General features: G+C 43.2%; 1 protein-coding gene across 1 annotated transcript in view; it reads left to right on the top strand.

The window, feature by feature from the left end:
* znf407 (zinc finger protein 407) overlaps window positions 1–27212 on the top strand; it is a 152077-nt gene that overhangs the window by 61898 nt on the left and 62967 nt on the right. Inside the window, exons 5-6 of the mRNA XM_062421727.1 lie at window positions 1562–1636; window positions 24898–25064. Coding sequence (XP_062277711.1) covers window positions 1562–1636; window positions 24898–25064 — 242 coding nt within the window. The remainder of the gene's footprint in view (window positions 1–1561; window positions 1637–24897; window positions 25065–27212) is intronic.

Below are 27212 nucleotides of genomic sequence, written 5' to 3'. Positions count from 1 at the left end.
GATTTAGTCATACGCTCGCTCCCAGTTTAACTCCAAGGCAACATTCTGGACGGGTGGATGGATTGAGTTAGAGAGGATTGAGAAAATGTAGAGTGATGATAACGAGGCAAAACAGTGGAACATGTTTGAATATTTATATGGTGGTGGTGTTAGTTAGCGTCGGCCTCAGGGGCCTCCATGACGGATGGGACTCTGGGGCCATGATGGGATGGAGGACTCAGCCATGTGTATGAGTGTGTGTGTGTGTGTGCGTCCAGACTTTTGATGGGGGGGGGGGTGTAGAGAAGGGCAATAGCTGACATGGCGACATAAATGGTGAAATAATTATGCTTTTGCTTTATGATAGACTGACTCCTAAAGTTGGCAGGAAAAGCTTCAGAAAAAGGCACAGACGGGGCTCCGCCGGAGAGAAAATAGAATAATGATCTACTTGGAAGAAGGAAAAGTGAAAACCTCCAAGAAGAGAAAAATGGGGAGGGAGCGCCACACGAGGGAGGGGACCTGAGTGTGTGCAGTGACAGTGCCAACCACATGACTGTCGGTTCAACTCCCTCGGCCTCTTTCATGTAGCTCCATCCTCGGCTCTCAGATGTGGTCATTGTCTCTCAGTTGCACAATAATGGGAAGTGATGGGTGCTAAATGAAAAGGCCAGGGGATGAAAACACTGGTGAAGCAGCTTGGATGTCTGAGTAGTTAGTCCTGTCATCCGTATATTATGTTTTCATATGCTGTTTAGGAGACACGGTAAACTCAGGGCCCTCGACAAAGTCAGGACATTGCGGTCGCTGTTGAGCTACGGTACCCCAGTGTTTAAGACTGTGTGTATGTACTCCTTCATGAACTGCAGATACATGTTCATCAGTAATTTTTGTGGCACGTTGATGTACAACATGTGGCAGTCTTTGCCTCGGACCAAAAGGTGCTTCAAAAACAAACAAACTAACTCTAACCCTAACCCTAACTTTGTTAACTATTTGCAGACTTGCCGCAACTAATACTCCTCTTGTGGTGCAACATTTTCATAGAAATTCTTGTCTGTTTTGCTGGTCTGTCATCAGATAACAAAACAGTAGTATTCCGCCCAAAAAAACCTGTTTATGACAGCTTATTATTGCGGTTCCGAAAACTCAGTGTCGCAAGGGGTTTTTCCAGGAAACAGTCTTGGACAGCGAAAAAGAAGGATGTGTTCGTGCTTTCATGCAATTGTTCAAAAGTGACAGTTGGGGAGAAAACAGAGGAAAAGCTAACAGACAGTCCAACATATTCTTGAAGTGAAACACATCTTTCAGGGGAAGGGGGATGGGGACAAAAAGAGGAGTAACCAAAAACCGAAAGGCATAACATCTTTTAAGTTTAAACCTCAGTGTTGGAAACAATGAAAAACAGAAAAATATGTTTAAATCCAGTTCAACCTTAATGTAGGAAGAAATTAATTCATCTCAGTGTGCTTAATTGCAGATGTTGTCTACCAGTGCTTGATTTTCCATTCCTACATTTTGGCATGTAGTTAACCTGTGTCCTTTATTTGTGTGTGTGTGTGTGTGTGTGTGTGTTTTGTAGATGGGCCTTTGTGATGAAGAAACACCTCAGCACCCACCTGCTGGGAAAACATGGAGTTGGACAACGAAAAGAAAGGTAAATTAAACAACTGCATTCACTGCTACATATTATAATCTGGTTTTAAGGTTGTGTTTTAGTTGTAGGAGTTATACAAGTTTGGGTTTGTTTCAGACTTTTGTTCAGAAAAGCTTGTGAACATTAGTTTTAGCACTTTTACACGAAAAGAAGTTACAATTAGACTCAGGTAAGAGTCTCCATCCTTGCTGCTGTCAAGTGTTTTAGTTCTGAGGAGACTAAAGTGAGAGATACACTACAGCAAGCAATTCATTCTAGATATTGAAGGATGACTACTACAACCCTTATGAAGGTTTGCAAGCTTTTAAGCAAAAACTGCCCCCCTCCCTTGTTAAATTTCAAGTTAAATATAACTTGAGATCCTCCCTTTCCCTAATGAGTTAAATGGCTTTCACTCATTCTGTCTGTCTCAGTCTCTTGCTCACATCTCTTTTTTCTGTCAAACTTTATCTGGCTCCTTCCCTCATCTTACTTTCTGCTCTCTCCTGTGGAATTAAGGATGAATGATGTTTCTTTTACCATTTTTTTATTTTTTATTTTTTGTCTGTGCACGCGAGTGTGTGTTTCCGAGTATGTGTAATGTCTCCAGCTTGGCCCTGTCTATCAGAAGCAGAGCCCTGCTGTCAGTGTGTGTGTGTGTGTGTTTTGTGCGTGTGTTGTGTGTGTGTTGTGAAAAAAGAAAGATGAGGAGATGAAGTTGTGAAGCGCCCCCCCCCCCCCACCCCCCCCAACCACCACCACCCTCCCTCCCTCTACCCTGACAAGTCAAAACGAGACGTTAAACACCTCTCAATCTGTCAAGCGAGCCGCTAAAATAGAAACAGACCCGCTTTTTCATTACTCCGCAAACCAAATTGATACTTTTGACAACGTGCGGTATTAGATATGACAAGTGGCTTCAGATATGGAAGTAAGCAGCCCGAGCAGATGCCTCTCCATCTCTCAGACGTGATCAACTAAATTCCTACTGTCAGCTGTTCATCTGGATTAGATGGAAACAAATCCTCATATCCTTAACTGCTTCAAGTCTCCGTTTCATCCACGTGTTTGTTATTGTAACCTTTGCTTATCCAAGGAGAGCTGACAGAGCTCCATAGCATTCCTTTAGCAACACTCTGCTTCATACAGTGCTCACAGTTACATACATTGATATCAGTGACAACCCCCAGCACCACAGGCCTCTGCTGTTTGCCGCCGACCAACACAGGGATTTGAACTTGTGACATTTCAGTCATGAACGGCATCTTTGCTACTCTTTTGGAAGAAAGAGCAAAAATAAAGCAAAAGGTAAAGAAAACGCAGGAGCAGAAACCATTATGTTGGCTTTAGGCTTCTTTAAATATGAGTGGGAGAATGTTATCGTCCTCTTTTACAAAGCAGACACTTTTAATGAATTCCAAATGAGACCTAACAACATTATTAAAAGTTGAAAACTACTCTAAAGAGAAGAAAAAAACTGAAAAGGAGCATTGTTATAGTCATAGTGAAATGGAAGTTTTACTCTCTCTCTCTATGTTCTATAATGTGACATGTTTGAGTGATGAATATGTGGGTGGTGTAATACAAGAGGGATTTGGTTTGATCGATCAAAAGTAGGCGTAGCTTAGCAGAAATGGAGGAACGCAAAGCTGTAGTGAGACACAGTGTTGTAGAGGACTCTAGGCTTACACCCACACCTCTCTCACCCACACTGTGAGATCAGGAGATGGAGGACAGGGGAGAATTTAATGACCCCAAGCCCAAAGTATTTATCACTGTGTGTAAACACTCATCTCTGACCAATTGTCTGGCAGGCTAGTATGACCCATGAGGTAATGGTTAACTGCAATTGCACCAGATGAGTGGGTTGACTCTAGTCAAGTTCAAGATGGGACATATTTGGCATATAACATGAGATAACACATTCGCACATGGACACATGATTAGAACTTAGTGTAAGGGTTAAGGTTAGGGCTAGGGAAAATACATTCTATATTTCACTGTGTCTTTAAGATAGATTGAGAAAAGGTTACTACTTATAGGAGAACTCCATTGATTTTACACAGAATAGTTTGTTTACAGGTGTTGGGAGTACTGCTGCATATGTGGAAAAAAAGTTATACTGCATAAGTTTGTGGCCCCGGAGAGAGCTGCATGTGAGTTTGGGCTGAAGAAAAAAAAATGGGGGTGTGGAGTTAAAAAGAAGTGAGGTTACCAGACCTTTTGTAGTCTGCTCCTCATCTCTGCTTGTGTGTGAGTGTATGTGTATAAACATACAAATACACATTCCTGCAGATTGAGGCTGATTTAGCCACCACTCGCAGAACACACCGGAAGCCTTATACAGTCAAGTCAATCAAGTTAGTTGCATTATGGGTAATGTAGGCACCTGGTAGAACAAACAGCGAATGCACTTATTTATCTAAAATTCCCATCTCTGTTTTTGTCACATTCTATCTCCCAAATGTGCTCTTGGCTTTTGTGTCAAGAGGTAGCAATACAGCCAAGGTCACAGAGGACACACACACACACACACACACACACACACACACACACACACACACACACACACACACACACACACACACACACACACACACAGGGTTCTGGGCATGGATGGAGCTATAAGATCTGTGTGTTACTTGATAGTGTTTAGCTCAGTGTGTGTTTTTGCCAAAAACAACTCCACTCGCTCTTCTCATCCACACAGCATCATTACATCACACGTGCATAGAAGTACTGTATGATCACTCTGTGCACGTTAAAACACACCCATGTACACATGCGTATAGTTATGTTTATACACATACACACACACACAAACTGTAGATTCCAGAATACTCGTTTTCTCTCATTTTTTTCATTGCGCACATTCATACACATTTAAACACGTGCCTATAGAGACACGCACATGCATGGACACACGCACACACACACACACACACACACACACCTTGCGTGCGCACTTGGAGGGAGGACGGCCACAAGGTTTGTTCTATTTAAACCTGTAAAACACGGTGTCATCATTTTTCTGACAGTCCTGCAGACAGAATTTATCTCATCATTAATTAACCATCATATTTCCAACACAGTGCAGCTTAATTAGCACAAGGTCATTGGGGAGGGCTTATTAAGTGGAACAAATTTGGGCAAATGTAAGAGAGGAGGCAGAGGACGGAGGACAGAGGAGGTGTAAAAAGGAGGAGAAGGAGGAGCGAGAGTGGTGGGATGACAGAGAGATAACAAGAGAGGAAAGATGGAAGAAAGAAAGGAAAGAAAAGAAAAGAAAGAAAGTGTGTACGTTTGTGTGTGTGTATGAGTGGTTTGGTCCAATGTGACAGTGCCGGCTCGGTGATTGATAACTGCACCGGTTTTGAAAGCCCAGAGCTGGAGACTAGGACGGTTGCTGAGGGAGAGAGACAGGGAGAGGGGAAAGGATGGGGAAATGTGTGTGTGCGTGTGTAAAGTAGGGGAGGGGAGGGAAGGATCTGAACCGGCAACTGGGGACCGGTGAGGGGGGTGGGTTGAGAGGCGATGGGGGGTTGTTGGGGGGAGCCAATTGCAAACATATGCTGGCTGGCAGGCGGTGGAGAGATGGATTGCAGTGGGACAGTGTCAGAGAGGCAGTTTCATCACCATCTCTACGGCCCTGTTCACCTGGTATTTTTAGAACACTGGGGAGATCTGTTAGTCAAAGGAAGAGAAGAGGAGGAGGAGCAGGAGGAGGAAGAGACCTGACTAGCCGTAGGTAACGCCAAGCTCCACTTAGCCAAATCCGTCTGGGGCCTCAAACGCCAAGTTATTTTGGGTGGGTATCTGTGAGGAGGATCTAGTCCCACCAACACGCACATAAAGAAAATGCTGACAATTCCTGCTTTTGCTTCTACTAACTATTTTAGTTCATCAGCCTAGACTTTATTTATCTCCTAAGGAGAACTCTGTCCCCGTTAGACCTTTCCTGTCAGTATTTTAAGACAATGAGAAGACTCATCACAATGGAGCCTAACCGAGGCCTTTATCTTGGTCAAGGAAAGGAAGTGGCAAGGAAGTATAATGCATGAATATATGAAATCAAAGAAAAAAATTGTTATGGCTGTGCAAAAAAAACCTTCCAGACAGGCAGCACACACTGTGATCAAAGCCAAATGCAGCACTTCCTTTTGCTCACAAACCTGCAAATTTTGTTGTCATACGCCGTCTACTTTCAGTTTACCACACATGTTTTACGGTTAAAGGAAGCTGAGATATCCTGACAAAACCCACACAAACACAGGAAGAACACCATCGATGCGTACACTTACTTTAAATGGAATTATTTTCATGTGAGGAATAACACCGCTTTTTCCAGTTCCAGCTAATGAGTGGAGTGGCTAGTGACGGCCAACACTGGTCAGACGCGACTTAAAAATGAAAGGCTAATATTAGCCCCATATATCGTTCTAACCCCTGTGGGGAAGGGGCGGAAGAGGAATCGGAGGGGAGATGACAGACTCCAACTATCTGACAGGTTCTGGGTGAGAAAGAGAGAGAGAGAGAAAGAAAGGGAGAGCTGAACTGTAATAAAGTGACACAACTGGGTCTTCGTCTCAGTCACACCACCACTCCTCACTGCAGGCACTCAGCAGAGATGAGGTCTTTTTGTCCTCTTGTTTGCCTGTATGTGTGTACTCTCTCACACATGTATCCTTATGAGGACCATATGTCCTCATAGGTATACACAGTCCTGGATCTGTTTGTTGTATGCTTTCAAGACTGTAATAGCATTGAACAATTTTAATAGTTTTTTATTGTAACATTGTGCATTACAGCAAAGAATCCTTATAAGAATCTGCTATCACCCTCTTGTTATATCATACAGAGTTGAATTAGCCCTGTTTCACTGTGTAGTTTCATCTGAATATGTAATCTCCCTTATTCAGTTAATCCATGCAGGGTTTGAGCCAGCCTAGTGGGAAAAATGATTGTAAAGACTCCAGAATCTTTAAAAGTTGTTTTATTGAGTTTGATTGAGTGTTGCTGCTCATTCACAAAAGAACAACAGAGCGATCCTGATAGTAAAACAAAAGAGAGGATACAACCATTAATATTGAATGTCTAGCGTTAGCCAGAGCTGTACATGGAACATGGAGTAAAACAAGTCAGTAATAATTAATATGTGAATATGTAGTTATATATTATTTCTTCTGTAGCAATGGATCGAGCTGACTTCTTTTATGAAGTTATGTACATGTGTACAAATGTCTGTGAGAATATACTCATGTCAAGGTTGTTGTAGACCTTGTTCTCTTCTCATCAAAACATATTTCACATAATTCACCACATAGTTTGACTTCTTATTCCAATACTTCATCTCTCTTGTAATTTGCCATTTTAACCTTGGTGCGCATCTCAGTGTGTGTCTGCGCAGGCACCTAAACCAACACTTTAATAACAAGGGAGTGGCTTGAGAGAGCGTGACTGACAGCGCCGACCTTGCCTCAATTGCTCGTAATTAGTTCTTTAAAAACAGGGCGCCGAAAGACAACTGACCTGTCTCACATACCTGTTTTCATAGGTAATTGTTTAAACGCCTGCCATTTTCACGCTTGTAATAATAAACTCCTCGAACTAATACACTCATCACTCTTGAAACAGGAGTGCTGACAACTGAGAGAGAGAGAAAAAAAGATGTATTTGTTTAAGTGGGTTAAAAATAAAAAGCGTGATACAAGCATCCGGAGTAGAATGTTTTCAGTGTTTTGGACGTGTCTAATTACTGAAGTCTGCTCACAGGTTTGGTTATAGGTCGGTCGGAGGCTCGGCGCGGGTTGCTGTTACTGTATCTTTGAGCCCAATAAGCCGGCGCTAAAATGCCTCTAATGGAAGGAAAACAGAAAACCAGGTGAAAAGGCACGAACACAGATCCAGAAATAGCTAGCATGATGCATGCAGCGCAGGTGTGATGACTCACAAAATGAAGACAGGGATATTCAGAGCATCTGTTATTACATGACTGCAGTGGAGAGTAATTTTTGACTGCAGATAGTGATTTGGGATTTCAGCAGCTGATTGCAAATGTGTGTCCATCATTCATCTCTTTATATGGGTCTTTAAATGTTTGTATTTTTAATTATATTCAATATTTCCTCTTGATTTTTATTTGTAGCAAGATTAATGAATTCATACTTTCTACAGAAAATAATACAATAATATTGACTTTAAAATAATTAGCCTAATACATCTATAAGTCAGTATTTCAGTTTTACCCTGGTTTACATAATGCCCTCTGTTTATTTGACTATGTTCACATGATAGCATTTATATAAAAATATATATATACTGTACGTTCCTGCATTCAAGTTGCTGTGCCAGGGTCAGAGCTTGGCTGAGCGGGCATCTGGCTTTGCAGCACTGGGCTCTGGGCTTGCCGCCGCGTCCCAGCATGCCGTGCAGCGCAGCCATATTGCCCCGGCACCGAGAGCCGGGACCGTCCAGGCTGGACGGGAGGAGCGAGGGCGGAAGAGCCCTGCCTGGAGCCAGCATGGTGGCAATATGGACCACACAGAGCAGGCAGGGGTCAAGTCACACAAAAACCACGGGCCAGTGTGTGTGTGTGTGTGTGTGTGCTGATCGTTTGTTCATGTGTGTGTGTGTGTATGTGTGAGGGAGAGAGAGAGAGAGTGAGTTAGCTGCGTGATAGGGAGATAAAGAGTAGATAAAGACAACCCCTAATTCATTAGAATAAATCCTTTCCCTTAATTATTGATAATGAATCTGCTCTTTAATCTTTCTCTTTCTTCCTCCTCTTATCTGCCTGTGTCAGCACTTTGTCTTTCTGTCTTGGTGTTGGGTGGTAAGGCCTAGTTTTCAGCCACCCAAGGGCAGCAGTCAATAACATCCCGAGCTGCTGGTACAGTAAGCAGGGATGTGATTAGCAGCACAGAGAAGCACAGGCAAGGCAGCAGGACAATATTAACTTGAAAGTAGCCAAGGATATTTGGACTCACTGTGTGGTGTTTAAATATCCTTAAATCCTGGAAAAAGAAAGAAAATATGTTTTTTCCATGTTTTTATCCATTAAAAAAAACTCATCTATATCAAATCAAACAGAGAACATAAAATAAACCGGTGTCTATTTGCCGAAGCAGGCTCCCATTATAACTGCTGACAAACACACACCAGAGATCAATGCCATGTAGTAATCTTAGTGCAACATCAGCGGACCAGTTTTCGTACACTTGCACTCATGAAGCTTCATTTCCCAGAGGTCTGTGCAGCTCACGTTGTCCCGGTGTGGTACTGGCAAGGCCTCAGCGACCCCTAGCTCACCTTTGTGTTTGCTGGCTGCTTGTTTGAACAGGAGCCAGCGGACAGCGCCTCGCTGTTTACCCTACTCAATATTTCATGGAGAATGAACACTCACAGAATGAGGGATCGCGTTAATATTGCTGTTAAAATTAAGCGATAATTAAAATTTGTTAGTTTAAAAGCCATTGCAGTCGATAAAAGTTTGATTACTGGGAAATTAGGTGCATTAAGTTTTTATGGGTTGGCCTGTGCTATCGCTTGGGAACGATTTTTATGCACTTGTCATGGGCATATGGTGCAGAATAGTGGGAGTGTGTGTGTGCGTGTGTGTTTGTGGATAGGGGGTGTGAGGGAAGCATGTTGCTGACGCACTTTAATGCTAAAATCTCCACCCCTGTGGTCTTACTCATTATTAGTTAAAGTGCATTACGACCTCTGCTTGGTAACAGCAACTGTGACAAAATGCCAATTATAAATCTGGGTCTATGTCTTGGAGTAGAAAGGTCAGAGGTCATGTATGTCTTCGCTACTTTATGGTCATGTCATTTGGCCACTGATGTCACATCAGCACTTCCATCCATACTGTATACTGTTGTGCTCACTCTAACATCAGGCTCCTTGTTGCAGGGTGCAGCAGGGTCCTATCCGATCCTATTACTAATAATAATGTTAGTTAGCAGTCGACAGCTCTTCCCAGAGTTGGAAGCTGCTCATCATGTCAGAACAACATGACCTTGACTTGTGGAATAAATCTGCAGCAGTAGTCTGTCTTCTCATAACAGCGTGTACCTCATCTCGGTAGTGCAGCTCCAACAGTCCCTCCTGCTTTTGAAGTTTTTCTTTTCCGAAGAATGATGTCACCCACCGCTGAAACCCAAGTGACATTACTCAACCAGACAAGAACGGGGAATGTGCACAGTTCACCTTCATATTCATTTCACATCCTGTGGCACAAAACCAGGCAGTTATACAGTGACACAATTGTGCGGCTAACTGTTGACAGTGGTTGGACATTATGCACAGTGGGACTGTGGAAAAACTGGGCTGTTGCCAGCCTGTTTTTCTTCTCTATTGAAACATCAGACTGTCATGGCAGAAATGGATGTTGCCAGGCATCACTAATGAACCAATTAATCAATGAATTAGCTGAGCAGCGATTAAATTAATGCGAGCTGGACGGGCGAGCGGCAGTCGTGGATATATCCTGGGGAAGGTGATTAACACACATGCAGAACAGGCAGCGATCAACAAGGCCACTATTAAGTTGGACAACTTCCTGAACTTTTCTCTTTTCAGCTAAATATAGGAAGGCTTAATTCATTTTATTATTATGTGCACTAGATAAATAATCATATTTCCCCATGCAAATACAAAGCATGTTAAGATGCTGTGGAACTACTGCAGGTTTTCAAGAGAGATTGTCATGTGTATATTTCTAATATGATCTCATGTTTTTCTCTTATTACTGTCAGTCTTTAAATATTATCTTCTCATCTTATTATACTTAAAAATGGCATCCTTCTATTTCTAAATGATGATTGTTGAACGCTGTTGTTAAACAACATTTTAAAAATAAATATACACTTTGACACCATATATTTTTCTTTATAACAATATCAAGTAACCACCTATGAACATCATGAATTAAATACTCATCCACTAACCAGAAATCCCTACTGAGATGGATTATATGACATAATTAATGATGATTAATTAAAATAATACCCTAATCATTAGGATAGCTTTCCTAAACATTTCTATTTTTTAGTATTATAATATATTCATGTTCATGTTGTTTAATGAAATACAGAAATATGAAAATGGATAAGGTTTATATAATAAATATATAAATAATATTGATTGTATATCCTCTCATCTAGCTGACTTCTTGGTAGTGTGCTTAAAGAGAAATGTTTGCTCTTACACAGAAAACTCTATCATGTATTCTCTTTTATAGATCAGATTTAATGAAATAAATGATCATAAAATTAAACTATTCTTCTAACTGTGGACCCCCTAGTGCCCCCTCAAGGAAACCAGCTGGTACTCCAAAAGTTCCAAACTCACTGAGTTGGAAACCACTTCCTCTTCATTGCATAAATCCCCAGCTAAACATTTGACAGACAGTGTGCATGTTTTCATCTCCTGGTATCTGGTGTGCCTGTGTGGGCTGAGTGGCGCTTAATGTGTGAACATATGATGTGAGTGTGGTTTTGGACAGCAGAGTACGAGGCCTACCCATCATCATAGTTTAGAGCAGTGGGGTCGGGGGCCCATACAGTTGATGGTCTTGGGCAGGCTATAGGGGCCACTACAGATGATTCCATTTAGATAATGTGAAAGAATGATTGTTGGGATTCAAGGTTTCACTTATTTTACTCCATCATCTCCTCATGTAGGTTGTAAAAAGAACAATTCATCACTAAATCGACATTACCAATGTTTCCTAATGGCCCCCCGAGACTAGATGTTAACACTGGGGGGTTTCATGTACATTATAGTCTAGCTGATTTAGGGAATACAGTGTGTTTGTGCGTGTGCGTGTGTGTGTGTGTGTGTGTGTGTGTGTGTGTGTGTGTGTGTGTGTGTGTGTTTGTGTGCGTGTGTTTAGCATCCAACAATGCAGAACTCATCATAATCAGCTCTGTGTTGGCTGTCGGTTCAGCACTGTGGCGCATCATCTCCACCCCCCCAACGCTCTGCTTGAGCTGAGACGTTACAGAGAGGGGTGGGTGGGGGTGTTTTGGGGCTCCCTTGATTATGTGACATCCTCCGGAAGACCGCTGGAGTTGTTTCCTCCATTACTTAGAGGGGGAAAAAAGAGGCCTTTTCACTATTGAGACTGTCACTCTCAATTTGGGCTAACGGTAAGCATGCACAAGGCCTCCTGGATATTTCCCCCCACCTGCTCTCGCCCCACTCCCACTTGCCCGTCCCCCACACACACGCACGCCACCCCAACCTCCCCTCCCCCTGCAGCGGATCGCCATGGTGACAGTTTGATTAGATCATCAATCGTGGCCGTTAACAGCGGTTTTCCTGAGCACCTGGACCGGCAGGTCACAGCTGGCTCTGAGCTACCGCTGTCCCCCTGACCCAGAGCTGTGTGTGTGTCTGTATTTGTGTGTGTGTGTGTGTTCGCGCAGTACACTTGCAGGCACACAATTGCACATGCAGTCCAATTGTGTTTCGCGTGCATGACATCCCTTTTATATTGCATTGTGAACTTTCAAGTACAGCTGTATGTGCAGTTGTGTGTTTTGTAGTCCCATGTGTACTTCCATGCATGTGACAAATATGCTGATATTTATGTCCAGCTCTATGTGCAAGCACAGTTGTGTTTGTGCATTTGTAAGTGTGTGTGTGTGTGTGTGTGTGTGTGTGTGGGAGTGTGTGATTTTGAAGTGACCCCAGTGCAGTGCAGAGCTTTATTTGGATGTCCACCGCTGTTTCAATTCAATACAAATGAGAAATGTGTTTCCTCTGGGGGCCTTTAGACCCACCTTGTTATTTTTTCGGAAATGTTTTTGTCTGACCCCGAGAGGTCGAGGCACTAATGAATGTTTTAATTCTTTGCATTGCTTGTTAGACTACCTTCTAGAGAATGAAGGCAATTACAGGTGAAAACCTGAATATTTATGCATGACAAGGCTGCTGGAAGAATAAAATGGATCTTTACAGTCGACACATCTGTAATCTGAGTGTTCTGTATCAGATACTTTACAGAGTGTTTTGTTCTCTGTGTTGGCAGGTACACTGATACCAGTGTGTTGCATTTATTGCTGTAGCTGTAACACCACACACTCACACACACTCTTCACCATAGCTCCATCGTGCAGTTCGCAAATACACATATACATAAATTCACCTGCTTCCCCGTGTTGTCTTCAGCGGTTGTATCAGGTTCCTTGTCGTTGTGGTAAAGCAGTTAAATTTATGGGCTAACAATAATGGGACAAAGTGTGTGTCTCGTTGCGATTCCTCAGGTATTCCATGATTAAATAAACGTCCCCGGTCTTTTCATAAAGCTTGTTTATGGCAGCGTGGCACCATATGCTACTGCTTCCACCCCACCCACCCATCTCTTTCCCTCTCTCTCTCTCTATCTCTCTCTCTCTCCCTGTTTAATTCTCTCTGTTTCTCTTTGTCTCTCTCTGTTTCTCTCTATGCTTCATACACTGCCCCACACACTGCCTCTCACCAGATGCAGGCTAGCCATTATTCTGTGGCAGAGTCGTGGCGGAGAAGCTAAAGTTGTGAATTAACATGTAGGGGCCATTACGGAGTGATGATGATATATTCATCTGCGCCGTTCATAGGTGCTACTTAGTAAATTTTCTGCGCTGTAATGGCACAAGAGTAACAATATGATTCTGTTTTATCAACTCTGGGGTCTGTTCACGTCTTTTCTGCTAAGTAGAAGCTCCAATGTGACTTATGTGGCAGATGCTGAAGAGTATTTGGTCTGTGGGAGTGGTCACGGAAATAATGCTTCAAGGTAGAGTCATTTCATAAAACCACTCAAAATGTTTAAACCTAGCTCGTTCTCTTCATGTTTTAGATTATTTGTATTGATTTAAAGCCCTGCTGCCATCTTGCATGTTAAAAATGTGATAATCTACAATATCTGACATGAATCAGATAATCTGACTAAGGAAAAAAATGCTCTTAATGAATCAAAATATTATGATAAAAAGCATGTACACCCAAAATATAGAGCGTGAAGATTATGTCAGATGTGTAGACTCACACAACGTGAAACATGCATGAACCCACCCGGTGCTCGTATTTCGTTGTTCTGTGAAGAGCCTGTGACACCTCAGCCCTCTGTGCCTGGATAGTTTTGACTAGGCAAACACAGGCAGAGCAGCAAAAGTTGAGACCGGTAATTAATTCTCCAAAAGCGGTGTATGACTTAGTGTGTGTGCATGTGTGTGTGTCAGGAGAAAGAAGAAGAAGAAAAAAAAAAGAAAGCAAAGTCAGAAAAGCAATTAACTTCTCCAGCCAGGACATGGCAGTAAACACGTGTGATTGTTCACTATTTTGTCTTGTGTGGTTCCTGGAGTCGCGTCGAGGTAGAAGGCCACAGACAGAGAGAGACTGAGCTTGTATACTATAGACTTTTGTTGTGATTATTAATGACCGTTTCACATTAACCTCGCCGTGCTAATATACTCGACAATGGCCCAAATCACCTGAGCGATGAGGACGATGGGAGGCGCCCCCCCCCACTCCCCACCCATCGTCCAGCCGACACTGTAGCTGCTCCCCTACTATCCTCATACCCAATGACCAAGATTAATGAAACCTCCGCCGTTTTTAATTAGCGCGGCCGCAGTCATCAATTACGTCTGCCCCACCCCAAATACAAATATTGTTATATTTGGGGGGAAAATTCTTGATTTATTTCATTGTGGTGGCCGATGGAGTGAGATGAATGGCCTCCCATCATGGTCATTTGCAGGGATGAGGAGGAAGAGAAGAGAGGGGAGAGTGGAGTGGAGTGTGTGTATGTGTGTGTGTGTGGTGTTGGTGGTGGTGTGGGGGGGGTAATAAGATCACAAGGAGAGAGGGGGGGACGGGGGGGGTTATATTGCACATACAGTAGAGGACACAGACATGGCCGGCCAGGGAAAGTCAGGTCTGCTGGGAAAGACCGGTCTGGTTCTGGGGGTCCCTGCACTGGGATCTGACTCCCAACTGTCCAGGAACTTAATTAGACTTTTCTTGAACCCGGAGCTGCACCGATACCAGCTTTTAAGGAGCTAATATGAGTCGTAGATTGTACAATTCTAAGAGCACACTACTTATCACAAAGCAGTTGCAAAAGCAAGTGCAACCATTGCCTTTATTTATTATTTTCATTAAACTGTGAACACGTCTCAGGATAAAGGATAGAGCCACTCTTTGTTTTATACTGCTCAAACACTCAAAAGTTATTATTTCACACTTCTTTTTTTTTCTTCAGTTAAATAGAAATGTGTTTGTTTAGTTTAGGACTAACCCGAATGAGCAAGACTGACATTTATCTCTTCCAGTATGTTTATTGTGTTCCTCTTTGATCAGATATTGTGCTTCTGCCAGTGCCAAATATCAATAAATGAGAATCTGATGCTTGTTTTTCCTCTGCAAAATCCACTAAGCCATCAATGAGCCTCTCAATTCACTTTAGAAAGCTCTCCAAAAACAGTTTGTCAAATACTGTCCTCAGCTGCAGTCATTGTGCGAGCTCCAAATCTGCTTTTTTAAAGTCTCTCCAGTCTGCTGTCACACTCAAAACTGACCTAGAACATCATATGTAAGTCAGCTGTAAGGGTTGGTCATCCAGCGCATAAAATGTTTTATTTGTTATCCAGTATGCTTTTTTGCTCTCTGTAGGCTTTTTTTCATATCTTCGTGCTTGTTGCTTGTAGACATTTACATAAATCTTCTGCGAGTGTTTGATCAAGTTTGCGAAATGTTTTATTAAGTTTGCGTGTTTATGTCGAAGCCTCCAACATTTATCCTGTCCCTTGAAACACTCATATTGCGCACTGTACATTTTGCCAGGTGTCTTCATCCAAAATCTGTTACATGTGCACTAAATTGGCGTTGCTACATTTGTCAAAAGTTTCTATCAGATTTAATATATTTATTTATCTTCCCGGTTCAAAGTTTTTGGCACTGACTGTTGATTTGTGAGCTGGATCAGCACGAGCCTCGACGGTCCGTCCCTCGATTGTTAGTCGAACACAAAGAAGCAGTGTGTGTGTGTGTGTGTGTGTGTGTGTGTGTGTGTGTGTGTGTGTGAGAGAACACGTTTAAGGCCTGGACGTTCTAGTCCAGCTGTTTACCGTCCAGGTCTGGTTTACAGCGGCGTTGGCAGGAAGGGTTGAGGTTTCTGGCTCGAGTCTTTGACACAGACACAACATCCCTCATTACAGCTTATGCACTAAGCAGGGCCACTTAATCCATATAGAGAGGTGTTGAAAATAAGAAAGCATTAGCAAAATACTGCGCTACAACATAATGTGTTTGTCCTTGTGAAAAGAAATAGGCTCCGTGCCAGATCCCTCTCTCTCTATTGCTGCTTTTTCTAACTCCACAACACAAGGATTCAGAGGTTTGACTCCATCTAGCACAGTTGAGTGTTCAGGGAATGCAGACTGGACTTTAGTTAAAACCTGCACAGTCCAGCTTGTTCTGATACAATGCAGAAAGAAAGAAAGAAAGAAAGAAAGAAAGAAAGAAAGAAAGAAAGAAAGAAAGAAAGAAAGAAAGAAAGAAAGAAAGAAAGAAACTGTGTTGAATCTCAGGCTTTTTTTCCTGTAAGGGGGTTTTTTCATGTCACTGCTAGCTTTTGCTCAAAACCAACTCTAGACTAACTTCTCTTATATTAGCATTCTTGTATAAATTGAGTTGTGAAGAAAAATAAACTCCCCACCAAATAACTTATTCAAAAAAGAGAAAGCTCTAGTAGACCTGTACATAAATGATTAGCCCGCCGCTTTTCCTACTACACATTTGCTAATATCTGACTAGGATGTGTCATTATAACAGCACAGAGTATACCGCTTTATGACTTGAAGATCTCCTTGCTGCGGTTTGGGAGTTGGGTTGTTTGTGCTGCGGTGAGCCACCAGCCATTTAACTTTGTGCTTGGCCACACACACACACACACAAACACACACGCACACACATATATATACACACAAGCTCACGCGCACACACATTTTATACCCTTACTGCCACGGCCATCGCCTGCCCACTGACTCCAGAGAGAGGGGTGGGAAACATCTTGAATATTTTATGAAGCTTGGGAACCCCACCTCTGTCTTCTTCCCCACCAGCAAAGCACTGCTGCTATGTCCAGCAGTGCACACACACACACACACACGCACACACACACACACACACACACACACACACACACACACACACACACACACACACACACACACACACACACACACACACACACACCAGCAGAAAACAGAAATAATGTTTTAAATGCAATCATTGTCAGGCCCAAACAATGTCATTTATCAAGGGAGCATTTGGGACTGTATAATAAGTTTCACATTATTAATACAATTTTTCATCCTCTGTCAAGCCTATCTGATTTATGGCACGCGTGTGATCTAAGGTGATCATTGAATTACAATTCTAGTAATAAGAGAGAGAATGGACCTGGTCTTTTACTTCTGCCCACTGGAGCACACACAGACGTGCACACAGACGTGCACACACACACACACACAGACGTGCACACACACACACACACACACACACACACACACACACACACACACACACACACACACACACACACACACACACACACACACACACACACACACACACACACACACATAAGCACACACACAAAATCCTGGATAAACAGCCTCCAGTTGCAACATGCAGCAATTACACACAACATACAACAATAGTCACGACCGCCCCTATCTGTGTCATAACTTTTACTGGTCATGCCACAGAGAAAAAATGGCTAAATATTTGTGAGCTAAAGCAATACGCCAGCTTCCTAATTTCAATGAGGGAGCGAGTAGAGGAGGGGGGAGAGAATGAACCTAGCCCCCCCTCCTTCGTTAATTAGATAAGGGACAATGCTCATTATTCTAAAATGATATTGGGGCCCAGAGAGTAAATATGAGTGGCCTGTTAGGGGCTAGGTAATGGGACAAGGATGCACGTCGTTACAGGGCCGAATGATTTACAACTAGATGCTCTTTGATGTATAGACTGTACTTTTTTTTATTAAGTGGCTGTCGTTACGGTCACTGGCTCAGTCATTTCCCTTTGTGTCTAATCAAAATCCATACCCAGACACCCCCGCCGTCCAGACCCAGCCGCTCCAGATGGGAAAGAAAATGGGACGGGGGAATGTCGGGCGTTTCTTTCCCACAGCCGCCTCCTCAACAACTCCCCACCCCGCCTCTCCAGCTCTAGCCTCAGCTCACATTCACTACCAGAGATGCTTATGATGCAGATAATCCAACCCAACAAACAAACAACAAATGTACAAATGGAAATGCGAAATTCTTTTGAGATAATTAGATAATAAAGACAGACTCCCATCATAACGCTGGGATCCAGCTTGAACGAGTATTTGCACGATTAGCAGTCTTGCTTTGGCTTCATTTGATTAGCTTGTTGTCGAGGGCTCCGTGATCGGCGTCATACATCATCCTGTTTGAGTTCTGTTTTAGAGCGAATTTAGGGAAGATGCTAATTGGATTGCGGGGAGTCTAGCCCCGGTTAAAGATGGTAAACAGCAGAGCAGACTTGTCCCCCAACTCGCAGCCCCCACAGGCTTCGGAAAAACGCCAGCTCTCCTCAGGACCGCCACCATTTATGACACATTTTCTCTGTATTCTTTAAAGATAATTAGGTTTATCACCTTTTTTTTTACTCCCTCTCGCCCCCCTCCTTCCCCTTTGTGTACCTGAGAGCGCACAATCGCAGCATAAAAACATAAATATTTCTGCAGCACAGCCGCGCTGGCAGGTGAGCCTAATGAAATTCTAGGGGTGTAATTTGATTTACGAGGTGCTAATGCGGTCTGATATTAGAGAGAAAAAGCTCTGATATGGCTGCCTTGTGCTGTATTTAAGGCCTATCAGAAGCCTGATAAAGAGCATCCTGTCCTCAGCACTGCGGCTGAGTTATTGTTGCAGATATTCATATTGATAGTAATTCTTCCCGACGCAATTTAGTGCGAGCAATATATAAATATGGAGATAATAGTTAATTTTGGTGGCTGCTCAGATTGCGACGCTTTAAATTCAAGAATTACAACACAAAAAAAAGAAAGAAAAAAAAAATTTGAGCTGTGAAGCATCTGGACACTTTTTAAAGTGCCGTTTTAAAGGAAGAGTGGGGGGAGGGGGAGGGAGGCTGTAAGAGGCCTTTGACCGAACCGTGTCACACAAATCAGATTTTCAGTACTTTTCGGGGGCTGCTAATTTCTGCAGGAAGCTTTTTGGAGCTTTGATTTGCAGTTTTTTGGTTGAAACATTTTGATTAATAGTCGGATATCTGTAAAAACCTATTAAGCTTTTAAATTAACTGGAGTCCGGAAACTTCACATTACACCGGCATGCTCCTGCACGCAGAGAAAGAGATCATTTCGGGCTGTTTTGTTCAGAATCATGTCGTGTTGTTCTCTCACAAAAAAAAAAAGAAAAGGAAGAGATCTAGTAATTCAAGGCTGTGTGTGTGTGCATGGTGTGCGCCACGGTGTGTCTACGTGCATGCGTGTGTGTGTGTTCGTGCACTCTTCCGAGGCTCACATTTAAGTTGTGTGTTTCAAAGTGTGTTTGGGACTATTGAGCTATGGCTCATAATAAAAACAGGCAATAACAGGGCCACCACAGAGGGACCTGGCCTTTGTGCCTCCTTGCTCCCCCTTCGCTCCCCTCTCTCCCTACCACCATGCCCACCTCCTTCTCCTCATGGCCTCTCCCCACCCCCTAAGTTATGGGCTGAATAACAGCGCAACAATATTAAGATAACATTTCCTGATTGTTTGTCAGGCAGGAGGCTCCTTCACCCCGCTTTCATCACGTCCACCGTGTTCATTAAATTGACAATTTGTATTTGCCCTACAGCGGGATAAACAGGAGCTTATCTGATGGGCCTGGTCTTTTATTATTTATTTCATTATCTTTTTTTTTTTTCTCCTCCTCCTCCTCCTCCCCCCTCCTCCCCCTCCTGGGATTGAAGGTAAACATAAATCAGCAGCAGCATCTCTGTTGTGTGCTATTGTTTATATTGCAGTCATATGCAGCAGCAGTCCTCTCAGAGGAGGTTCGTCTACAATACTCCTCAGACACATGTGGCCTCTTCATGGAGGTTTTAGTCCTTGTTTTTGTGTGACACGCCGGCTGTACGCTCCTGCAGGTCTTGCTGTGCTTTAACTCGATAGATATTTCACTTTAAAATGCCCCCTCTGCTGGGATGATTCTCTGACTTTCTCCTGAGAGACCCTCCTTCTTCTTTTTGGCATTAGTTTTGGTGCTGTTGTTGTAAGTGGTGCAGCAGCAGGCCAGAGATGGTTGTCTTTGTTCATTTGAATGTTAAACTAGCACCGTCCAGGAAAGTGATTTGACTATCCGCAGACCACATTGACTACAGCGCTCTCTAAAGCATTTCTCCTAAGCACCGTGAGCGATGATGTTGCCCGGTTCGATATCTTAGTCCGGGAACAAGCCTGTCGTCGGTCGACATTCGGCGCACAAACGAAAAATAACGAAGCCAGCGTCCGTACTTAGGAAACAGTTGTCCCAGAAATTTAATCTTTTCCCCATTTTTTACCCAACACCCCCACTCTAATCAGGTTTCGATTGACTGCCATTGAAGGAAGAGCCTCTCCACAGACACATATTTAGGTCCGAACCCAGTCAGCCACCATTTAAGGCTTACTCAGTCTTCCTCCCAATATCTTGGAGAGCTCAGGGCCAAATGATTTAATCTTCATTCAGCTAATTTAGTCTGGATTTAAGCTGCCGGGTTGTCGAAGTGCAGAGTGATGGAGTCTGAAAACAGGATGAGAGGGGGAAAGAGGAGAGGAGGGGAAAAACGGAAGGAAGGAGGGAGGGAAATGGAGGGCGAGAGAGATAAAGATAGAGCGATGGAGGGAGAAAGAGAGAGGGAGAGAAACGAGGGGGAGGGGGCTGAAGATGATGATCCATCCTGACCCTAGTGAATGCTGTCATGTTCCTCCCTCTAGGTAATCTCTCTCACTCACTCGCTATTTTGCATGTGAAAATGCTCTCCTGACAGTTGCATATCAGATAAATTTTCTCTCTTTTTTTCTCCACCCCCCCCCTCTCTCCTTTCCCTTCGCCAAATAAACAACAGTCTTCACTTTGAAGTTGTCTGTTTGTGTCAGTTTGGCTTGAGGCGAGAGTCGGACTCTCTCCCTCTCTCCCTCTCTCCCCTCTCTCTCTCTCTCTCTCTCTCTCTCTCTCTCTCTCTCTCTCTCTCTCTCTCTCTCTCTCTCTCTCTCTCTCTCTTACTCTCTCTTTTCTGTCTTTGTGTTGCAGCGTGAGAGCATCAGCGGATTATTTCCTCTCACCGGCCCGGCCAACACAACATGAAAACCAGAGAAGGGATCCTTAGCCGTCCAAAAAAAAGGCTGTCGCAATTAGTGCAGTCAATTAAAAGAGCACTGTTTACATACCCATTGATTAGCGTGATGCTCTGCAGCATAAAACCAAACTCACAGTGAGGAGGAGGGAGCAGGGCATCAGTACAGTGTAGCCTGTAGCAATGACACTGTCAATGAACATCATATTATTTATCAACTAAACAGTTTGTCGTCTGAATCAGTCAATTATGAGCTTAGTGGAAACATCTGGATCTTTCTTGTTCGTCATCATGCAAAAAAATGCCTCCTTTTTTAACACACTGTTGCTATCCAAAACACATGATTAGTAGAAACTCAGCTCACACTCTGCAAGGTTTCATTTAACAAGCACAACCTCACCACTTGGGGGCGGTAGTGAGTGAGTGGTAATGAGTCAGGTCTTTTTTTCTTTTTTTCTTTTCTTTTTTTTTCCCACCCTCAGAGTTACTCCTCCTGGGGGATTTATATCACAATTAAGGCCAGTGTGGCCTGTGATGTTCTGACAGTAGCCCTATATGCCTGAACTGATGACAGGATCACACCACAGTATAGATATGGTAATGAGTGACAGTATAGACACAGTAGCATGCAGCTTTCTCAACGTACAAGCAAGAGGGCCCACCTGGGTCTTTGAATAAATATGTGCAGGGTGTCAATCATGTCGCCTCGGTTGCTGATCAGAGGGGAAAAGAGAGAGACTGAGACGTGCAGGAGGAGGGAAAAGCCGATATAATGACTGGAAGTAGAAGTCATTCAGTGTTACAGATGTTTCTTCCTGCTGTGGCCTCTAGCTGATCAAGGTTAGACAGTAATGTTAAAAGCTAAGGGAGCAGTCAGTGAGAGACAAGTTTCCTTGCTTCTTTAAAAAAAAAAAAAAAATGTACATTCATATTTATATTCATGCTCACAGACTTAAAACAGCTGTTAGTGATTGTGATTTGGCCTTTATAGTCAGCAATAAACAAATGTACATTTTTATGAAATGTAGTGCTAATCTGAATTTTTGACCTGAAGACGTGTGTGCTTTCAAAAATTCTTGTAATGTGTGCATGAATACAATAGAAATGTAGCCACCCACAAGCTTTATCAGCGACATTTTTAACCCAACACAGGCCTTTTTCTGCCAAGTGCCAATGTGGATATAGAAGAAGAGTGTAATTGTGTGTAGATCTGTTATAAATGTTTTTCATTTTTCATTTTTCTTATTTGTGTTGTCATCCTAATAACAGATTGATGTTTATGTTAGAATGGAGTACACAATTGCACATACATAGATTTTCTTTACTGTATCCCATAAAATTGGAATTCATAGCCATGTATAAATATACACTTCCCACTCCTTTAATATCCCTGTTAGGACTTTCAGAACTTTCTCATGCTTTATTGAATCTGGACTGCGATGCTTTAGCAGGATTTTGTGGATTTATTTATGTTTTGTTGGTTTTAAACTCAGTTCTAAGAGGCACTATAAAAGTCTTCGGGTATTTTAAGTTGGCAGACCTCGCTTTCTCTCTAACCTATGTCTCTCCATCTTTCTCTCTCCCTCCCTCCTGCACACACAGGATATATGTATGTGTAGCATAACTACACACGCATACACAAACACATCCACTCATCCTCTCTCTCTCTCTCTCTCTCTCTCTCTCTCTCTCTCTCTCTCTCTCTCTCTCTCTCTCTCTCTCTCTCTCTCTCTCTCTCTCTCTCTCCCTCTCCCTCTCCCTCTCCCTCCCTCTCCCCGCTACCTCCTCCTACCTTTGGTGTGTTTTGCATGGTGCCTGGCTGTTTAGAGGCAGTATGCATATGTATGGGCGAGACGGTGGATCGTGACGGGATCTGACATGCGGGGACAAGATCAAAGCGCTCCATCTGATCCCATAAAAACAGACGCAAACCCTCCTCTCATCCTTACAAAACCCCCACTGATAGTCAACTCTGCCAGCCCTGACTCCTCCATCTTCTCTCCTCTCCTCTCTCCTCTTCCTCTTTCTCTCTCTCGTTTTTTTTTCTTCTTTTTTTTTCTCCTCCATCCCAGCATGCCGCGTGCCCACGTCAAGGCCTGCCTGCCTGCCTGCCTGACTTTGCGATTACGCCCCGTGATAAACAATGGCCCGTTTAGCTCATAAAGCAGGAGTGTTGTGCATAATGCTTACAATAAAAGATAACATCTCTTCACTCATCTTATTTACCTCTCCCACGGTGGCACGGGCGACGAGCCGTTCTATAAATACCGCAGAGGAAGGGAAGGGGAAGGGAAGGAAATACAGATGCAGACATACATCTGTTGGTCAAATGAAGTCTCTGCCAAGTCACTTGACGAGAAAAAAAGGAAAACGGTGGCTGTTTAAATATGCATTTTAGCTTAGAGCCAGGTGATAAAGGCGCCATTTTAAAAAGTCGCTCCATCCTTTCTATTAAGTGAGCTTAAAATGTCCTCTCAACTAGTGTAGGACGGCACCCATATCCCATTCAGATTCATCTTTATGGAACATATAGATTGATATGGAAGCCAGGACACATTCTATCCCTCCAGCACCCCACCTTAATTCTCTCCTTTCTCTCTTTACCCTCCCTCCCTCTCATTCTCCTTTACCCCCCCCCCCCCCCTTCCCTCCCTTCTTCCAGTAAGGAAGATGTATGAGTTTGAATTATTGATTCAGACACATGCTACATGCTGCTTGGAGTCATTATTTGTTCAGGTGAGTGTCATGCTGCTCGCTATGAAACAGATACCACGGGGATTAAGCGACACAATCAGGACTTAAAGACAGCCGCCCTCCCTAAAATAACATGGCCCGCGCTGCAAGACAAATGCTCCCCAAAACCCGACTTCATTTGTTTATGACTCGCACATTAGTCATTCTGCGCCTAAATTATAGCGCGGGGGTAAAGATTAATTCAAGCACAGGCTTTTCTATTGTCTTTTGGGGTTTTTTTTTTTTTTACTTCTGTGTGTTTCTTGAAGCCTAATAACACAGCAGATGAATATAGGTCCAAACATCCTACACGCTGTTAAAAAAAAAAAAAAAGGAAAAACACAGCTTTTGTCAGGTTGTAGGCGTCGGCATGAGGAATAGACAGATGTCCAGAGTCAACATAAAGAAAGAACAGCATGCATATTCACATATTTATCCCGATTCTCAAAAGAGGCTTTTGGCAGCGTAAAAGAAAACAACACACACCACGCGTGATAAATCATGCTTTTGCATTTATTGGATTGATACAGACTCTCCGAAGCAGAGCGAAGGACTGGTGTTGATGATGAGACACACAAACAGGAAGGAAGTGTTGTGCAGAGAGGTTAAGATGGAGGGAAACTCGGATACGGGAGGCCTTAAGAGAAAGGCGGGAGGTAAAATGTTGCTAACCGTTCATTTAGCCGTGGCTAAGTGGTCAGGGACGCTGGACAGGTGAACTCCATTCTCCCCACTGGCCCTGCAGGGTGTGTGTGTGTGAGTGAGTGTGCATGTGTGTGTGTGTGGGGACTGTAACAGAATTTCTCTAGTCCTCTGGGCCCTGGTGCAAAACAGAGAATAAATGGTGGAGGTGGCAGGCCAGGACAGAAAAATCAATGCCTGCTTATACAGACATGACACACCAGCAGCCAACTGCATTCTGTGTGTGTGTGTGTGTGTGTGTGTGTGTGTGTGTGAGAGAGTGTGGGCGTAGATGTACAGCACGCAATCACACAGCCCCTTGCTCTGCGGGTGTGAGCGCGAGTAACAAGCAACCTCCATTTCCTTTCTCACAGGGTTGGATTTTCTAGCATTTTACGTCAGCTTTGGGATCAGTAAATAACTCTTCGTTTTTTTGTGTTTTTTTTCCTCCTCCTCATTCCACTCTGGCTCTCTCTCTTCTTCTCCTGCAGGAAGTTTGAGTGTGAGTTGTGCGACCGCTCCTTCAGTGAAAAATGGGCCCTGAACAACCACATGAAACTGCACAGTGGGGAGAAACCGTATAAGTGTGCCTGGCCGTCCTGCCATTACGCCTTCCTCAACCTGTCAGCCATGAAGGACCATTACCGGACACACACTGGTGAGACACTGAGAGCCAGTAACCTCCACTGTGAACCCTTACTGCTTTACTCCATAAACACATTGACTGACACTCCAAACAGAACAATTAATGAGATTTCCTCTTTTTTATTTTATTTTACAGGCAATCAGCCTTTTTTTCATAAAAGTGAGACAAAAGGTTATTAATCAAGAAACACTATACTTGGATCAAACAAAATGTACTTTTATCATTTCTCTATAGCTGTAGACCATTTAACAAAAGTTAATGTGTTAACTGTGAAAATCTCACATTAATTATGAATCTTCACAGCTTTGTTTTTACACACGCTTTTGGCCGATTACAGCCACGGCTCGTCCATCTGTACTCATTTTCAACTTCCAGAGTGAGTCGAGCGCTAGTTCTTGGCAATCCTGCCGAGGGTTACACCTTTTTCTTATGGTTCTGTTACGGCCATCGCTCCATATAACATTATATCAACCTCTTAGATGTGAAAAGAGATGACTAAAAGTCAAAATAGAGGAAAAATATAGTTTCACTTTTTTGTTTTCCTGCCACCCCCTCAGTTTTGGTGTGGAAAATGAAGGTAGTGTGTATTCCCTAAATCCAACTGGTGGTCATGTGTATTTCCCCACAAATCCATCTGGTCACCAAGTGTGTGTTCCCCAAACCCAGCTGGTCAGCAAGTGTGTATTCATGAAATCCATCTGATCGTCGAGAGTGTGTTTTCCCACATTCAGCTGGTCACATGTGTGTTCATCTGCTGGGAAGGCAAAACGAAGAATAAAAAGAGAAAACAGTGAACGCAATACAAACCAAAATGTATTCTGATTCATGTCCAGTCTGGCCTGTTGTGTAATTTGTCTCCTTCCTTTTTTTGAACAAAAAAACCCCATTGCATTTGGAGTAGATTCCCAATTAGTTTAAATACGAAATTGAAAGCTGAATACTTGTTTGAAGTATATTATATGTGCTATCAATACAAATAGAGTTTTCCCTCTTTCAAGCCCAATCTACATCTTGATGAAGGTAGTTTGAAATGTTCATAATTTGAGTTTTGTCCTAAAAGGTAAAAAACATATAAGTTTGTTATATTTTTATTTGCTTTGTTTAGTTTATCCACTTTTTTATTTACCACTAGTACACTGGCTGCAACATTGAAATCAGTGTATTTTGTATACTATATCTAGTCCCTTTTCTTTCCTGTTGCATCCTTCCCATGTATTACAGTCCATACAGTACACTGTGGGACTGCTCAGAGTCATGTTTTTTTTTTTAACTTACTAAAAACTTTGGATAGACAGATGGTGCGGTGGGCTGTGGGAGGATACTGTCTTGAATAATAGCCCCTCGATAGGAGCCCAAGTCAGCCTCTTTGAAAGTGTCTTTATGCTGCAGCCCAGCAGTTTCCCCTCGGCCTCAGTAATGTCCCACACACGGCTCCTTGATGCCCTTTTAAGTCAATGACAGAAGCAGCAGCAGCCAGTGGCCTGACAGCCTGACTGAGCGCTTGCAGGAGAGCCCTCCATCCGTCACGGGTGCCTGCTGCGTGTGTGTGTGTGCGTATGTGTGTGTGAGTGCGAGACTTGCTGGATGCTATTTTAAATGTGTTTTAACAGTGATGTAACGTCAAGGCGCCTCTGACATAATTAGACGTTTTATTTTCATTTGTTTCCAGCCCTCATCATTCCCCATCAGGCGGCTGGCGTCACACTGTCACCTAGCTGTCACCTGGAGAGGCGTGAGGTGCTGGTGGGGTGGTGGTGTGTGTGTGTGTGTGTGTGTGTGTGTGTGTGATTGTGTGTGTGTTTGTCAATGTGTTTGCGTGTGTATCTTGGTTACTTTGACAGGAAGAAACACTGAGTTGAAGAGAGTGAGTGAAGTGATTGAGATGGAAAAGGGAAGGTGATGAAATAAAGGAGAACTCGAAAGATCAAGGGTGGCCAAGTATTACACAAACATATGAAAATAGTATATTAAGACTGAACCTAAAACAAGCTCATTTTATTGAGTGACAAGACCTGACTTGATTAGCTACACCCAAAAAAAAAAAAGCTAAAACAATTTGCTCTGCTGCGACCCCCGACACTCCTTTGCCAGTTGTAATTGGTGCTGGGTTGGACGCTTAGCTGCAGCTATACAATCATTGCAATCACATTCCAGCAGCCA

Source organism: Scomber scombrus, chromosome 7, assembly GCF_963691925.1.
Source record: "Scomber scombrus chromosome 7, fScoSco1.1, whole genome shotgun sequence".
Classification (NCBI taxonomy): domain Eukaryota; kingdom Metazoa; phylum Chordata; class Actinopteri; order Scombriformes; family Scombridae; genus Scomber; species Scomber scombrus.
The sequence above is the reverse complement of the archived record's forward strand: the minus strand, read 5'-3'. Positions and strand labels throughout refer to the sequence as shown.